Source organism: Populus alba, chromosome 17, assembly GCF_005239225.2.
Source record: "Populus alba chromosome 17, ASM523922v2, whole genome shotgun sequence".
In the NCBI taxonomy this organism is placed as follows: Eukaryota; Viridiplantae; Streptophyta; class Magnoliopsida; order Malpighiales; family Salicaceae; genus Populus; species Populus alba.
In genome coordinates, this window is record NC_133300.1 from 12740878 (window position 1) to 12758909 (window position 18032).

General features: G+C 31.2%; 2 protein-coding genes across 3 annotated transcripts; both read right to left on the bottom strand.

Moving 5' to 3' along the window:
• Positions 1-1082: 1082 nt before the first annotated feature.
• LOC118049577 (defective in cullin neddylation protein AAR3) lies at positions 1083-7039 on the bottom strand. The gene is made up of 8 exons (XM_035059613.2): positions 6777-7039; positions 5240-5291; positions 4994-5069; positions 4818-4897; positions 4434-4530; positions 3485-3530; positions 1812-1900; positions 1083-1704 (listed from the first exon to the last, which is right to left on the bottom strand). The coding sequence occupies exons 1-8, from the start codon at positions 6938-6940 to the stop codon at positions 1556-1558; spliced, it is 753 nt and encodes a 250-aa protein (XP_034915504.1). The 5' UTR covers positions 6941-7039; the 3' UTR covers positions 1083-1555.
• A 7935-nt stretch (positions 7040-14974) lies between these two features.
• Positions 14975-16350, bottom strand: LOC118049515 (uncharacterized protein At5g19025). 2 transcript variants are annotated; one of them, XM_073406014.1, is made up of 2 exons: positions 16038-16350; positions 14975-15894 (listed from the first exon to the last, which is right to left on the bottom strand). In XM_073406014.1, exon 2 carries the CDS (start codon positions 15846-15848, stop codon positions 15204-15206), a length of 645 nt encoding a protein of 214 aa, XP_073262115.1. In that variant the 5' UTR covers positions 15849-15894; positions 16038-16350; the 3' UTR covers positions 14975-15203. The 2 variants fall into 2 exon arrangements, with proteins under 2 accessions (XP_073262115.1, XP_034915407.1); XM_035059516.2 differs by having other exon boundaries at positions 14975-16350.
• Between the last annotated feature and the right edge of the window lie 1682 nt (positions 16351-18032).

Sequence of the window (18032 nt, forward strand, 5' to 3'; positions counted from 1 at the left end):
AACAAAATTTAAATAATAAAGAGGTTACAAAATAAAAGAAATAAAAACTAAATTTGATATAAAAATCAAGTAAATTAAATGATGAGTAATGAAATTAAAGATAAAAATTAATAAAAAAAGAGAAAAAATAACAAAAAAATAAAATAAAATTAGATATAAAATAAATGATATGATACATTAATACTTTGGTAAAAATAAAAATAAAAATGAGAAAAAGAAACAAAAAACCACTAGAACATAACCACTATGACACCAGACGTAAGCACCGCACCAACAAAAAGATGTCGACACTTTTTCAATACCACACTCTCAAATAATTTTTTATTATTATTATTATTAATAAGTCAGGTAACTTAATGATTGTCATGGTTGCACTGGAGATGTTAAAAAATGTAGCGAATGAATAGCCCTTGTGGGATAATTTGCGAGTGGCAACCTAGCTCAAGTGCTGTCCGGTGTGGACATATAACCTTTTATAATTATTCAGCTCCTCGTGGGGCCTCGGTTGGCTTGATATAGCTTTTCTAAACTGATTTTTTATTTTTTATTTTTGATTTATAAAAATGGTCATAAATATATTTGGTTAAATTTTAACTTCAATAAAAAGTTTGTTATAAAATTAAATCAAAATCTTGATTTAATCAAAAATTAAAATTCTTAACTCTCAAATTATAGATTCTAACTTGCACTCTCTTAAAAAATATTGATTCAAGTTACTTTCATTAAACATATTTTCAATTTAAAAGTCACTTTTATTTTGAATCATGATTCAAAAATAATTTTTCATAAATAGCTTATAACAAAAATATACTAAAATATGACTATAAGTTATAAAATATACTGGTATAAATAATTTAAATCAAGTGTTTTTAGGAATATATATATGGTATAAGTAGAATCTATAATTTAAAATTATGATTAAATCCAAATTTCGTTTCAATTTGTAACAAACTTATAATTCAAGTCAAGTTATTTCTAAATAAAAAAAATGTTTATGATTTTTCAATTAAAAAATATATAAATTCGCAAAAAATATATCAAACATAGCTTTATTTTTATCACAAGTTGTAATAAAAAAAATGTTTTGGATTACTACTTGAAATCAAGATTCATAATTCAAAAGCTACCAGCTTCATATTATGCAAGATATGTTTCAATTGTAAAAACTACAGTCACATTTGACATGTCCCAATTAATAATAATAATAATGATGATAATAATAATTACATTTACAAAAACTGAAGCAGCAAATCCTTTTTTTTCTCTGTAATTAGAGCAGAAGACTGGTGTAACATGGATCATCCAATCAATAAAAATCCTGCAGAGCGTAGACTGCGAAGGAACAACTTCACTGTTTTTGTAACTCAGGTGGAAGCTCTCTCTGTGTACGAGACTCTCCTCTCCCGACCAAGTTGTAGACATGAACGAGTTGAGAATAACACTGCAAAGCCCCTCGACAAGCATCCTTCAACTGCACATGGAGATTTGGTGGACCCCATTGAATTGTTCTGCTTATTGATGTCCATGCAGTCAATGGCTGGGTTATCCTGCAGGTTCAATGTCTGTAATCAAGCAGCCTACTTGTCTTTGAATTTAGTATATGATTTGGCCTGGTGGAATCAGGGAAGAGGGCATCTGAGGAGTCCATTTCCTCATCTTGAAAGCTAGGCAACTTCCTCTTCAACCCAGGAGCGACCTTCAATCCTGCAACAAAAACCAAGTTCTCAAGAAACAGCACACAGGTAGCATAAAAGTAGAGCAAAAAATGCATGGTACAAGATGGAAATGAAGTGGAACTTTCAAGTAATTACCGGGAAGAGGGTCTTCGAATGTGCATGGTCGACACTCTGAATCGCCACAGTTACAGAAAAAGTTTGGTTCCTTGTTTGACCCCAATATCCTGCAAGAAAAATATTGTAAGAGTATGTGAGTTCATTCATAATTCAGTGACAGAGGCGAGAAAGTTAGAACAACAGTCGTAAGATCAGAATTCACTTGTCTTTGTTACTCATGCTAGAATGGTTATAAACTACTTAGTACCATTATTTCAAAGACCCGCAAAATTACACCCACATGCAAAACTCCAGAACTTTGTGTTTTGAAACTAATAATAATAATAATAATAATAAAAGTATTTGTTTGAAAATATTGTCTTGAATCTGTAAGTTACATATCAATTCTAACATTTCTTTAAGCAAAAATACGAAGAAAAAAAAATTCTATAGAAGCTCAAAAAGTATAGAAAAGGATGGAAGACAAACTGAACATTTTATCACCATAGTTACCAAAAATATTTTTCAATAAGTTCTACAGTTGACGTAAATTACTCAACTAGTTTCCAAGCTCTGACTCAAGGTCGTGTTAAACACGCTTTAAATCTTATTCAAAGCCAAATATATTCTAAGCAATCTCACGTGCAAAATCTCCCCCCACTACCCCTTTCTTCCCTTTCATATCATGCATGGACCAGTCAACTATAACAAAATAAAACTTACACCTAAGGTCCTGTATCATTCCACCAAACAAATTAAGCTGAAATTATGTTCCATTCTCAACAACTTCCATGGTAAATGGATGTTCACTTCCTCAACTTCTTCCATGGTAACTATTATGATGCGCTAACTAAGGTTATAGCAGTTACCATTCTTGTTCAACAACCTAATGAAGATCTCAAAATATATAAATTCAAATGAAAATGAATCTCTAGTAAAACAAGACACACAAACTTGATTCTTTATTGTAATATTGAAAGAATGTGCATAGACCCCTTTGACATTTTGATCTCATACAATAACATGTCAACCTTCAAACAAAAGCTAATGAAAGTATTATAATTCTCTACTCATAAGTTCTACTTCCCAGTTCATAGATAGAGCACAAATAGGTCAAGTACACATGGGTAGAATAGCCGGTACAAACTATAAAGACTCTGTTCAGTTGAATTTCAAATTTCATGCATACGTGTTTCATGAGAAGAATGGGAAACTCAAATAACCAGAGGGCGAACCTCTATCCAAGTTTTGAGGACGAAGTTTCAGAAATGATATACTAACAATAATAACTCTGAGAATAGCTCTATCATTTCCCTAGCAAGATTTTTGACCATAGGCTTTAAGAGCAAAATGACCTATCATTATATGAAGTTCAACAAACAGAAATTTAGCAATTAATTTAAATTTCAATGTTTAGAGGTTCCTCAAATTAGACAAAATACAACTTTGCTTCAGATAAACATGGGGAAACAAACATTGTTAGAAGATCGTTGGCCAATCAGCAGTTTGGCCAGATTAAAATACTATCATGATTATACAATTAGTATTCTAGTGTAGGCGTGTGAAAAAGAAAATAATGGAAAAGGAAAGTAATCAGAGAACAACAAATTAGTTTCTTGTAAAATGTATATTCTAGATAAGCTAACATCCAATAAATTAAGTATTCTCTCTAAAATTTAATGAAAAAACAGTTAAGGATATAGATATCAAACCTGTACATGTGCTCAACAAAGTCATCAATTAGGACAGGCCAAGCACCTGCAAATAAGAGGCATATGAGTGAACATTACTCTGTCACAAACAAAGATAAAACAGAACCAAGTCATGCATGCTCCTAAAAAAGCAAACACCCTGAATCAATGGAGAGAAATAAAAGCACAGAGATGCCTTCTATAGACTTGTTGCTTTATTATTTTCCACAAAATTTCCACTTTTAAGACCCTGGTACAGATCCCACACCCATCATAACAAAATCCTGCTCACTTACCGCCAGAGAGCAACAAAATAGAAAATGGAAAGGCATAGTGAAGGATGGGAGAAATGAGAGAATCAGTTAGTTCCACATGGTTGATGAAAGCAGAAGTCTATCAACAATGGTGAATGAATTTACAAAGCACAAATATAATTTTCCTCCAGCTGATTGAAACAAATTTCAAGCATACACCAAAATTCTTGTTCCAAGACCCCAAAATTCACAAACCAGGGCACAAAGTGGTGCTCAAAAGTGGAAAACTTCACAAACCAGAGGCATAGCAAATATGACCAATCATTGTTTTGGAAAAACCACGTTGTTCAAAATCACAGGGAAAAAGTCCTTTCTACCAATGCCAAATTTGACAAAGAAAAGGGCAAAGAGAAATTGTTCTAAATGCAGGATATCAAACATGTATCTTTATACTTGTTTGGGATTGTGATAGTGGTTGCGGTTCAAAGTGTTTTTCGCTTAGAAATGCATCAAGATGATGTCTTTTTATTTTTTTTAAAAATTATTTTTGATATCAACACATCAAAACTATCCAAAAACACTAAAAAAATATTATTTTTAAGCAACAAAAAAAAAATCCAAATTTTTTGGAAACACGGGTTGCACCGCATTTCCAAACAAACCCTAGTATAGCTTAAATGTGAGCACTAAATCATTATATCCTTAAGACAATGTACCTTCAGGATCATACCCTTCAAGATTTTCATGTACACACCGGCTAAAAGCTAAAACTTGCTGCCATGTATCCTCAGATATATTGTGTCGTTGATTTTCCTAAAGGCAATCGAAAAATTAGTTGCTTAGACAGAAATGTGAAAAACAAGAGAATGTAACCATACCCAATATTCACAAGGTATCTACTGACATGCAAATACAATTCATAGTTCAGCTGCAAGGCGATGTCCCAATTCATAAACTTACTATCCATGAATAATGAACAGTTACATAAGCATTTCTTTAAGAACTCTACTCAACTAGACAATGCTTTTAAAAGAGTAACACAAACAAAAATAAATAAAATAAAAAACACAATTATCTAGATAGCTTAGTATCACCCATACCTGAAAGTCACACCATTGGTTTAGCAACCGAAACCTCCCAGCTAAAACTAATTTCCATGCGGAAACAGCCTTGTTTACGGCTGCAAGAGAAATTCATGAAAATATAAATCTTCTATGTAAAACAATCCATCAAACCAATGCCTATATATGAAGACAATAGAAATGAGAAAGCTTACTGATATTCCTTTGACCATTTTCACGGCACATGAAGAATACAAAATCATAAAAACGAGAGAATTCTGAGAAATCTGCCTACAAAGAGATACAGAGTTGTAAACAACGAACACAATATTAAATAATCATTTCTTTTGTTGTGGATTAAAAAAACAAAGATTTAGGAGTAATTGGTTCTTAGTAGAGAACATCAATGATCAAATCAAAAGAAATGTATCCAGTTCAAGAGCTTAATAAATGGAACTCACCATAAGTTCTAGCTTTGACATGAGCTTGAGAAGTTCATCAAAAATTTTAATTCTGTCAAAGGAAATGCCATAAATCGTTCAATGAAATGGATATATATATATATATAAAGGAAAGTTCATATCTAGCTAAAAAAGAACTACTCCATAGAACTACAGAGCAAATGCCACCAAACTGATAGACTTTATAATTATACACCAGGTGTAATTTTTTTTCAAAGTGACTGAAAAATCTATATTATATTTTGTTTACTATATAAATGCATATACATGCTTTGAGCATGCAAAGTCAATAATAGGTGGCTGCATGTGAGCATGTGATAAATGTTGAAGTTTCTACAATAGCTCCTCCATGCAAGTCGTCTTAGTTTCTATATATATGTGATGTTGTAAGCTTCCTGCAGCAAGGAACCAAGTTTCGAAAATTGCAGTGTCCTCCACTCTCTCTCTTGGTTCCATGTTGCTACTTTAATTTCCCAAATATCTTTTCTTTTCTTTTTTTGTACCACATATGGTATCAAAGCACAAGTCAATCAAGACAGAACAATTCCAGCAGTACTCTAGCACAATTCAATAGAGTATGCAATTTCAATATGGGTGGCTGCATGTGATACATGCTATGAGCATGTGAAGCATGTTGAAGTTTCTCCAATGGCTCCTCCATGTAAGGACAAAATATGGGTCATGTGCTGCATATCTTACTTTCTATATGTGTGTGTGTGTGTGTGTGTGTGTGTGTGATGCTGTAAGCTTCCTTGAGCAAGGAACCAAGTTTAAAAAATGACATTGCCATAAGAGCATAAGAGCATCAAAACAAGTCTTAACCCAGATAATTGGAAATTTTGTCTTGCAATCTTCAATTTCAACCAAGGAGTTAGGTTAACAGATTCCCATCATTAGAGGCCAGTTGTATTTGTTTCCAAGACATTTTGAGAAAACTTGCCACTACTCGAGCCCTACAGTACACTTACTAGCACTTACATACTAATTCTTCCAACAACATCCAATAACTAATAAACAAGTAATTGTGTCCTTACATGATTTATTTTCAACAGAAAATAGCGTTTCGTGACCAAATCTTATTTCCCATGTCACGCGAATCCTAAGATGAAAATATGTTCAAAGTGGTTCTTAAATCTTATTAGATAAGGCTTATAAACATGAACAACCATTGTCCATTCCCACATTCTAAAGGCTCTTACTTTACATGAAACACAACGCTTTCTTTAAAAAAATAAAAAAAAAAGGAAACACTAAACTTACAGAGTGTTATCCATCAGTCAACAAAACTTATCAGTAAAAACAATAAGAAGCCAAGAATCCAAAAACTATACATTGAGGCCTAAAACATAATAAAACCCAAATTTTTTATTAAAAAATAAGTCCCTAAAAACTATCAAGGAAAATCCAGAACCCAAGAACCAAGAAACTCAATCAAATCCTACAAAAACATCAAATCAGTTCAAAATCTTCAAAAGGGCATTTCCACACTCAACAAAACAGTTATTTTAACTTAAAAAAGATACGTTTTTTTACCAACCTTGAATGAAACTTTAAGTCCACAAATTTCAAAAGCTGAGCTAAAGAATCCCTTGAAGATTTACCCTTGCGTGTTTCATCTGTTTCATTGACTTGGCATGATTTTACAGATCTAATATCACAGTAACGTCTGTAAATCTCGAAGATTGAATCCGGTGAGTGCATGTCGGTCGGAGAATAGCTAGATAGGATTTTAAGAAGAGAGATGATTGGTGCTTTGTTTAGAGCCTAAAAACTACTTTAAAATCTCTGTCTTTGTAGTGCGTTAATACTCGAATTGTTTTTCCTTTGAAAAATATTTTCGAAACATTTTTTTTATAAATTAATTTTATATTTTCAAATCATTTTAATTTTTTATAAAAAAAAATTTAAATCAATAATTAGTCTAATATCAAATGGTCTTTAAAATTAATTGCATTATGCCGCTGATCACGTAAAAAAAAAACTAACAAAAAAAATTATCATGCACTGGTGTATTTTTCTAGAAGAAAAAACAAATTTGTAACTCAAGTCATATAAATTTTTACTAGTAAATAAATTTATTTAATTTAATTATATAATAATAAAAATAGATAATTAAAGTAAATAAATCAAATTAAAAAAATTATAATATCTAATTTTTAATAAATTTAATATTAAAAAGTAAAAATTAAAAAAAAAATTATAAGAACTGCACTAAAACAATATAATTAACTTTGTAAAATCTTAACTTAAATTATAAAACTAGACAATTCAATAAAAAGCCAGTTTGAAGCTCTTTTAACAAATAACTCAATGTAAAAATATAAAATTAAAAAGAAATTAACAAAATGAATAAAAAAACTTATTGAAGTAAATTCAAATAAATATATTAAAGTCATTAATGGAATTATAAACTAATATAACTCATAAAAAAATTAAAAAAAAATATAAAAGCTAATTTTTAATAGAATAAAATTTAAAAATACATTGTTGTTAAAATAACAATCAAAAAGCTAATAACCAAATTGGACATTAAGCCATTGTAAAATTGTATATTAAAAAATAATAATATCAGTTACCATTAAATATCGAGTCAACAATTCTTCAGTTTCACGATTCAAAGGCATATTTTCAGAATAAAAAAAAGTAAGCTAAAGATGATATTGTAAAATATAATTTTATAATAGATATGAAGATCAGTCTTATGCACACTAAAAAAAAATATTCTTGCGTCTTGGCAATTCATTATATTTTTGCGACTACTATGATTACAAATCTTTTCATATTTCATTTTAATATATGTGATAATATAATTAATTGTGATTGATTTATAAAATGTTTTATATTTAAAAATATATTAAAATATTTTTTATATTTTTAAAAAATTATTTTTAATATAGTATATTAAAATAATTTAAAAAAATAAAAAAATTTAATTTAAAATAAAAAAAATAAAATAAAAATTAATTTTTTAAAAAATACTTTTTAAAACACAAAAATTAACATAATCTTAAGACACAATTTCAATGTTGATCCAATGCATTTAAATTTTTTCATCTTTATTAATACCAATCTTTTAATGTGTGCTTATAACGTTACAAAAAGGGCTATAATCAACAAACTAAACTCATAATAAGCAATCTGTATATTGTAAAAGAAAAACAAAACCAAAAATAGAAAGCAAGCTCTTCACATTATTTGATAAAACGATTCATGAGAAAACCCATCCAATGCACATAGAGAGACGAGAAAGACTCTCTTAGCGTGTTTAGTTGTGCTATTCAACCTGTTTTTTATAAAAGAAAAATTAAAAATATATATTTAAAATTATTTTTTATATATTTTCATGTCATTTTAATATTTTAATATCAAAATAATTTTATAAAAAACAATTTTAAATATACTTAAATATATCCATAAGTTAATTCTATCAAGCCGTCTAATAACTATAGTTATGAGTTCCAAAAGCTTGGGAAATTACGCTACTTGTTTTCAAACTTTCTGTTTAGATAAATAACCATCACATGAAACTGGTTTTGATGAAGAAAAAAATGAAGTTGCTCTATTCCTTGTGTTTACATGAAGGTAAATTGCACATCACAAGGTGGCAAAATGCATTATACGGAGATACAGTGCAGCGTATTATATATATATAGATAATGATCTGCAGGTTCGAGCCCTAGTTTACTCATATGATGACCACTAGAAGCTTACATGGTAGTTAACTTTCAGAGCCCATGGGAATTAATCAAAGGTGCGCGTAAGCTGGTCGGACACCACGTTAAACTAAAAAAAAAAAATAATGGTCAAGTGTCCTAAAATGGCAGATCCCAAAACGCAAGTATTTTCTTGCTTTTTTTTCCAGTAAAACCACGCCATAAGAGATTCACAAAAGTGCCGAGTCAAGGAAACTTTGCAATATTCAAAGCATCAGACTAAGCATTTACCTTCTTCTTCTTTTTTAATAGTTGAGCTTTAATTAAAATATTAATGTGCAACAAAATTCTTTGTTGACAGTGTAAAAAATTTATTGCATGGGCATGTTGAAGAAACAGTGTGTAGTACGTAGGATAAAAAATAGAAGGATTTGTGTGAGGAAGGGTGTTTAAAAAGGTGACGAATAACATGATTTAAATGGAAATTGAAGAACCAACTGCATTCTAAAAGCACAGCAAGGCTGGCAAGGTTGACCAAATATGAAAAGATGTGGATATGACTAAAAGCATTTGTTGTTTCAAGTAAAACTGAAATGCATGTTCGAAGCAATGGAAAATGAAGATGGAAAGCTGTCTTGATCAAGCTCAAAAAAGGCATGGTAATGGGGAGGGGCAGCACCTCTAAAGGCGTGTTTGGTACTGTATTTTAAAAATGTTTTAAAAATATTTAAATTTTTTTATTTTAAATTAATATATTTTTAATGTTTTTAAATTATTTTGATGTACTAATTTTAAAAAATAATTTTTAAAAAGTAATCACAATCACATTTTCATACACATATTTTATAAGGAGGCTGAGATGCGTAGCTTTTTCGTGGGTGGAGGTGAATTGCGTTGTGTTTCAAGCTGTTGAATATCCTCGACACTACCTGGAACTTATGGAAGTTTTGCTGACAAAAAAAAAAAACCAAAAAAGCGTAGATTAAGCATGTGAAAGATGATGAAGAAACCATCGAAGCTACACAAACAGAGAAAAACCTATAGAGAGGGGGGGAATCCTTGCAGGTTCCAGGCAGTTGTCAAAAGAATTGAATTCTTCAAGTTAACTCGGATTTATTCGAGTTATTATTATCTAAATAATTTTTTTATATTATAAAAAATTTATTTAGGTTCCCATGTATCGCGAATCATTTATCTAGTAGTTCTAGATTAATTGATGAGAAAAATCATTATTAAACAGGAACATAGGCTATATCAGCTGGATCCTTAAATAGAAAAATCATTATTAAACAGGAACATAGCCTTGTGGTGCATGTAGAAAGCTCATAAATAGAAAATGTGTTATGCATTGGTACTTAGAAAGAAGATCTTAGTGCTTCTTAGTTTAGCAGTGAAAAGCATATGAGCCTGATAGCATTTATGGCACTAACTAGATATTAGGATGAGTTGGCATATTTGCTTGGGTTCACACCATGATAGAAGGTCCCCTCTCTTGATGGTATAACTTGTATATTGATCATTCAAGTAGGCCAATGAGCCTAACAATCTTTTTTTTTTTAGATTCTCTGTCTCCCTTAGTTGTTTTATTCTAGATGTAATCTCTTTTTGTTTTCTAGTTTTTTTCTACCTAGATCTAGTATTGTGGATTTTAAGAGGAAGTTAAACTTTCATATTATGACCTATATTTTTTCATACACTTATTTGATATCCACGTGTACAAAAATAAATACAATGTATTAAATAAATGCAAAAGTTGGGTTAAGTATGTATGTTTTTTATTATTCAAGTTTTATATTATATCATGATTATGATGACAAACTAGGTTGATTTCAATATACCTCCCATGATTTCAACAACGCCACTTTAGTTTAGATAAACTTCTAAACAATGTATTTGAACCAAAAAAATACGTAACTCAAATATCTCTCAATAAATGAATATAAGTTCTAGATTTGGGAGAAAATAAAATATTAAAATGAAATGAGAAGAAAACACTAAAATATAAGTTAAGGAAGAGTGTATAAAAATTTAAAAAATATTGTGTAAAACTCTTCCTTCACTCTTTTTTTTTAGTGGATTTTAAAAGCTGAAAATTAAAGAATTAATTTTGGTAATAATAAGAATTCATTCTCACAATTATTAACCTTTGATTTTCCACCATAAATCAAGAATTAAACCTGAATATAATGGACATAGATCATATTGTTTAGCTGAAAAAATTATCCAGATTTTGCAAAATAAGCTTTTAGAAAAGAATGTTAACATTCATGAGCTAGACTTGAGAAAATAATAAGCTGAGAGAAATAATTTCTTATAGAACAAGCTCAAGTCTAAATTTTAGTTTGAAAAAATAATATTTTAAAGCCCAAAATATTCATTTCTAATAAGCTCAATCTCATGCTCAGGCTCAAGCATACAAAAAAGGACGGTAGAAAAGCCGGTAGCAGAGATGCTTGAATCAAGTATAATACAACCTAGCCAAAGTTCCTTGCTTCTCCCATGGTGTTAGTCAAGAACAAAGGTAATACATAAAGGTTATGTGTGGACTATCAAGCCTTTAATAAAGTGACCATTAAAAAGTTGACTTTTCCTTCTCAACATGTACCACTAATAGATGAGTTAGGATTGACCATGTTAGTTTGAAATATCTACTAAACCAAAAGTTGACTTTTCCTTCTCAACATGTATGGTTGTCAAAGCTCATGTAGTATGACTATGAAATTGAATACAGGAAAGGGAAAAGGAACATCGTGTCTGATGCATTTTTCAAGGTTTCCAATACAAAATTGTGTGAGTTAGGGTTGTCTGCTATCTCTACTAGCATTATTAAAGAGATTAAGGCTACATGGTCTAATGATAAGACAGTGTATGCAATTATATAGGATCTTCAACACAACCCAACTTCCCACCCATATTAGTGGATTAATGGCTATTTAAATAGAAAAAGGAGGATGGTGGTGTTACAACCAAGAGAATGAGGGGTATTTTCTACTGGAAAGGGCAACAAAAACCTTATCAAGCAATTTATTAAGGAATATCCCTCGTGTCAGCAAAACAAGAGTGAAAATATGGTCTCTTCAAGTATGTTACAACCTCTCCCTATACCTTAAAAACCTTTCAAAAACCTTTTTATTGATATCAGTATGGACTTCAATGAAAGGTTACCTAAATATGAATAAAGGGAGGTAATCTTAGTGCGGCTATTGTGGCTAAGACTTTCATGGATTATGTTTACAAGTTACATGGGCTACCAGCCATAATTATCAATGACTCAGATCTTGTTTTTCTTAGCCATTTTTGAAAATAAGTTTTCAATCAGCCAGGAATTAACCTACACTATTTCACAGTTTATTATCTGTAAACTGATGGTTAGACAGAGATAGTAAACAAGTATCTTGAGAATTATCTTCGTTGTATGGATGGAGAGAATCCTATTGAATGGGTCAAGTGGCTACCTATGATTGAATGGTAGTATAACACTAATTTCCACTCTTTCGTCTTATGAGATACCGTATGGCTTAAAACCACCTTTTCATGTATCCTACATTTCTAAGGACTCTATAGTGACAGCTGTATTTGCTTACTTAACCACAAGGCAAGAAACTTTCAAGAAATTCAGAGCTAATTTACATCAAGCATAGCAGAGGATGTCACACAAGGCAAATGAGAAAAGAAGCAAAAGAGAATCTATCTTAAATTACAACCCTATCGTCAGACTACTATGGCATATCGAATTTCTCAAAAATTAGCTTAGAAATACTATGGTTCGTACCTGGTGTTGGAAAAAAATAGAGTTGTGGTCTATAGACTCGACCTGCCTGCCTCAACGGCTATTCACCTTGCGTTCCACATCTCCCAATTAAGGAGACATCTAGGCAATCTCGTGACTACTTCAACTCTGCCCTGCCTCACAAAAGAGAATCCCTTGCAGCCCCAAGCTACCTTGGAGCGAAGAATGGTGAAGAAAGGGAATCCATCTTCCATATTCAGATTCCCACAAATTGACCATGAGGACAAGGTAGAAACTTAAGGGGGGAAAGTTGTTACGAATTAAAAATTAGAAAGGGGAACACTGTAGCTGGTTACATAATCCAGCACAAAGGAACTAAAACATCATTATTGAAACGCACCGTATACCGTAATGTTAAAATGCAAACTACGATTTTTTTTTTTTTTAATTTAGGCTGTTATTCAAGTTTTTGTTGCGCTATACTGTCTCTCCAGCTGCTCCCAGAAAAGCCCTCGTGCCCAACACAAGAGAACAAGAAAAGAAATGAGACAGAAAACACAACAGCAACTATCATAACTCTGGCTACCAGGCCCTCCTGTGCACATCACTATATGAAACTGCTCATACGACTTGCTAACAAAAGGCATAGTAGGAGGTTTCATCTTTGGAATCATCAAGTCCTTGGATATTTGAGTTGCGGTTATCAATAAATTGGTTCAAGTAAAATATATCTTACCATCTGATCCAGAAAGATCTCGCAAAGGTAATCAGGAAACAGAGCAGCAAAAGTAAAGTTAAAGAGGCCAGAAACATATATCACACCATACTCAGGGTACCAAATATTTTATGTTTTCCTCACATAAATAAATTGGAATAGCTAATTCGTTGTTATTTGGAGGTAATGCAATAACTAAATCAATAATAATTGAACAGACTCCAGAAGAACTCCCATTGCTTCAAAATATTCCAGCCGAAGTCAAGTGTTTCTAGCCAAGCTGGCAAGAAAACTCATTTAATTGAAGTACAAAACAGAGCTTTGTAAAGGGTCCGTCATGAAAGAGGTGGCGCTAAATGAAAATAATGGATGAACAACACTGAAGAAGGAATCAGGAGAAGAGCAACAAAACAAACAAGTCAACGTCCTGCAGAATAACTAAAGTCACATGGAGCATGTACTTGAGAAGTTGATACATGCAAAACTAGTCTGTTTGGGTAAAGATTATTCTGGTATAAAACCACAAACAAGATAAAAGTTCTAGTTAGTTTTGAAAACGAAGAACATCAGTTATAAGTCAGTGGATTTAGGTAAGTTTGCATCTCTCTTAAAAAAAAGGAAAAAAAAGTGAATCAATCACTCAAACTCTAAGGGTGCAGTCTTCAACTGTAAGTAGCTCATCCAGAACAAATGAGAGGAATTTAAACCTTTCCTTCAGCTTAAAAGAAAACAGTGTTGTTGAAATTATAACAATGATAAAATATAGAATTGATAAAAGGTCATTTTGGCTCTCCATAAATGGGAGCTTCTTTCTGTTACCAACCAAAAACAAATATTCATATGGACTTGCCACGGCCATTTATAATATTGCAGACGAGCCAACTTCTTAGTGTTAACAAGGACATACAATTTATTTAGGCACACAAAATTGCCCGGACAAGGCAGCTGAAAAAAATTTCTATGAAAAACTTGTTAATTCTTTCTTTCCTATTGTGATACCAAATTTGAAAATCATATGTAAAACCAAATAAAGAAAATGAAGCTATAAACATGCAACTTATTGAAGAGAGCCTTACTTTTATACCCCCAACCTTTTCGAGCTGCAAAATTTACTTCTCACCTATTATAATGCAGCTTATTTAGAATTTTGAAGTTTGTATAGTACAGTTAAATAACCATTGCTCAATGTCATGCAAAGCTTATGCTAAAGTTCAGTGTGTAGAGCAGAAGCTTCGTCACTTTAATGACTCTTTAACACTTTAATTGTTATGCAATCACTGCCCAAAGGTTCATGTTTTGCCATTACATAATCATTTATGAATACCAAAGCACATCTATACAGAACCATCAATCATAAAAAAATGATAGATACCAAAGCACATTTATGCAGAACTATCAATCATGCAACTGAAAAGGATAGCATGTATCTCCGCCCTTTACTTTTATCCGAACTAAGTACAATTGCTATCCATCTACTCAACAACTGCTAGTTTATGATAGGATCAAACCAATTATGAAGTTCAACATAAATGGGTTAAAGTCAACCAAGAACAATCACCATAACATATTTCAAAGAGATTCGATAAACTGCAACAATGAGTATATCAAAACAAAATATGGAGATGCTAAGGCGGGAATAAAGAAACAGATTATTATATGATACCAAATAAAGTAAATGAAAGGAAGGACTTATATTCTCCACTATAACCAAATATATATATAATGCCTTACAACTTATTTCCACGAGCTTATTTAAGGACAAGATAGCTCTGAGAAGATCCATTGGAGAAGGCACTCCTCTCTCCCTTATGACTACTCCTGTATTGGTTGTATCGTCCCTATAAAATTAACAATAAAAGTAAACTACTACTTCTTGATCTTCTTTGGCTTCTTAGTTCCTGGAACCTCCAATCTTCCAACAGAACATCCACACCTTGCTCGAAACACAAGAACAGCTCTTCCATTAGCCGGTGCCATCTTCTTCAATTCAGCCTCCAATTCACGGTGGTGATCACGAGGCAATTCAAAAAGGCCCCTTTTCAGCCCATCTTTCACCAAATTACCATTAGAATTCTTCATGCACTCCTCGGTCTCCAACTGAATATCGAATTCTGCCGCCTTCCTTAAACCCTTACAGTTTGGATTCCCACATTTCCTAGTAGTACACAAAATCACTATCCAGGCAACTATTCCGGCACAAAAAGTACTCATCCCAATAGATCCAAATATCAGTGGGTTTCTCATAACCTCTTCTTTGACCACATAATGAATAGCAGCGACAAATTCAATCAAAGCAAGAATTACAAGCTTGATATAAGGAAACAACAAGAATCCACAGGCACCAATAACAGCAATCAAGATCACAACATCAATAACAGCTGATCGAGATCGATCACAGACAGGTATAGTTTTACAACTTGAACCATTCGCTGTCTTCCTATTCTTATGCACATGATTATTGTTGTGCCTTGATTTTGGATTAAACTCATTGGAATTCACAGGATTTGCCATGGAAGTTGTTGATGATTGGTCAACTGAGTTGCAGACCGAGATCGAGCTATGGAAATAGACCATTTCAATCAAACCCAATATTTTTAAGAGAAATAAAAAGAAAAACTCAAACCCACCAATCTTGACCAGTCCAAATCACAAAAGCAATTGAAACCCACCAATCTAGAGCAAAAATTAAGATCGACCCACCTCGTGAAATATCGGAAAGATCAAGAATCTCACGTATTCTTGAAGATCAAAAGACAGTAGTATTCTTGTCAGTGCCCATATGTGAGTCTCTTCAAGAACAAGAGCAAGAAATGATGAGACAGGACCACATAATTCAATTAAGATTGGACTGATTCCACCAAGAGAAAGATAAAAAAGAAGCGATCTTTAGCCGCGTTGAGCTTTTAAGAGGCCTGGCCGGCTATGAAGTTGCCCACCGAAGAAGAAAGGGTCATTTAACTGGCTTATCTATCGCTATCCCTTGTTGTTTTTTCTCTTTTTAAATTATGATTTGGTTTGCAATTATATGAATAAATAAATGAAGAGAAGGTCTTTCTTACACGTTAGAGAGAAATGAAAGGAAGCCACAGACGGGGGATGACATGAAGTGGGCTTTAACCAATGATGTGTGAATGATTTGGTGGGGTACATGGTATGGGCTTGGCCTACGTTTTAACCTTTTAATTATTAGTATCATAATTAAACATATCCATTGTTAACTTTATTTCGGTATACAATAAAGGTTTATGAAAAATATTTTTAATAATGATTTAAAAAGTATAGGTTTAATAAAAATATTTTTAGTAATGATTTTAAAAAAATAAATTTAAAAAAATATGTGTTTTGTTAAAACAATCCTGAGATGAATTTCTTCATGCTAAAAAAACAGGTTTCTATGAATAAAAATTAAGTTAGCTTACATTTTATAAAAATAAGGTTTTAAAAGTAATTATGTTTAACCAAATGGTTTTTGTTTTTTGTGGTTAGGTGAAAAATAGAAACTACTTCGATCCCAAACATTATTGTCTTAAGCTTAGTTTGAGATTATAATATATTTAAAATATGAAGTTAAAGCTTTAACTTTGTTTAAAATTGATAATATTCAAAATTTATATGATATTTAAAGTTTGTTTCAAATTAACCAAGCTTAAATTTTCTAATGTTTGTTATAATTTTTTTTTTATTCGAGAAAACTCCACCCTCTGGAAAGCATACTTTGTAAGTTTAGGTGAGCGAGTAAAACCCTAGCTATTCTCCGCTTTTACAAGAGATGTATATCCTGACTCGAACTCGAGACCTGATGTGTAGATCTCAAACCCTTTTCCATCACGCCACACCCTCGAAGACTTTGTTATATTACATGCTAACTATTACAACATAATTAATAGAATATAATGAAAGGAAAAAAATATACAAAAGATATGTTTCAGGTTATTATAATAAATGCAAAAGCTATCTTTCAATTAATAATAAAAAATTCCCAAACTTGATGGATAATAATTTTACCAAGTCATTATTGTGATTCACATGTAATTTTTTTTTCCTCCTCAAAATCATTATATTAAGAACGTTCTGTTTGTGAGATTTAATATTAGGTCCGTTTGTTTAGTTGTAATTTTTATATTTACGGTGTAAAAAAACGTAGTTAGGTATTTGATAATACATTAAACTATGTTTTATATTGTGAGGCCCATCAAAAAATTGGGTTTGAAACGCAATTTTTGTGAAGTAGTTTTTACATGTTTTTTTAATTAAGTTTCGTAAAACTCTATTTGTTTTTATGTTTCAATAGTATTTTTTTAAATTTGAGTTTTTTTTCTTTACTACAAATTAATTTTTTTTTTTTTTTGTATTTTCAAATCATTTTGATATGTTGATATCAAAAATAATTTTTTAAAAAAATATATTTTGATGAATTTTCAAGTAAAAAGCATTTGTAAAAAGCAATCACAACCAAACATTTTAACATGTTTTTTATTGCACACAAACCTCAATCACATTTTTTATCAAACATGTATTCACACCTAACCATACTTTTTAAAAATTTACTTTTTTAAAATCATAACCACAAAAAATTACCTAAAAAATAAACACACTCATTCTCAAAGAAGAATAATGATTTTATTTAACCTCACATAATTACATCACATACTCATATTTCCTTTAATTAATAAATACATAATTGAAATACTAGTT

Excerpts from the sequence above, each read along its gene's own strand:
- LOC118049577 (XM_035059613.2), bottom strand. The coding sequence starts at position 6,940 with ATGCACTCACCGGATTCAATCTTCGAGATTTACAGACGTTACTGTGAT. Across the intron at positions 5,070-5,239 it reads TGTCAAAGCTAGAACTTATG|GCAGATTTCTCAGAATTCTC; the intron begins GTGAGTTCCATT and ends ATCTCTTTGTAG. Across the intron at positions 3,531-4,433 it reads TGAAGGGTATGATCCTGAAG|GTGCTTGGCCTGTCCTAATT; the intron begins GTACATTGTCTT and ends TCTTATTTGCAG.
- LOC118049515 (XM_035059516.2), bottom strand. The coding sequence starts at position 15,911 with ATGGTCTATTTCCATAGCTCGATCTCGGTCTGCAACTCAGTTGACCAA.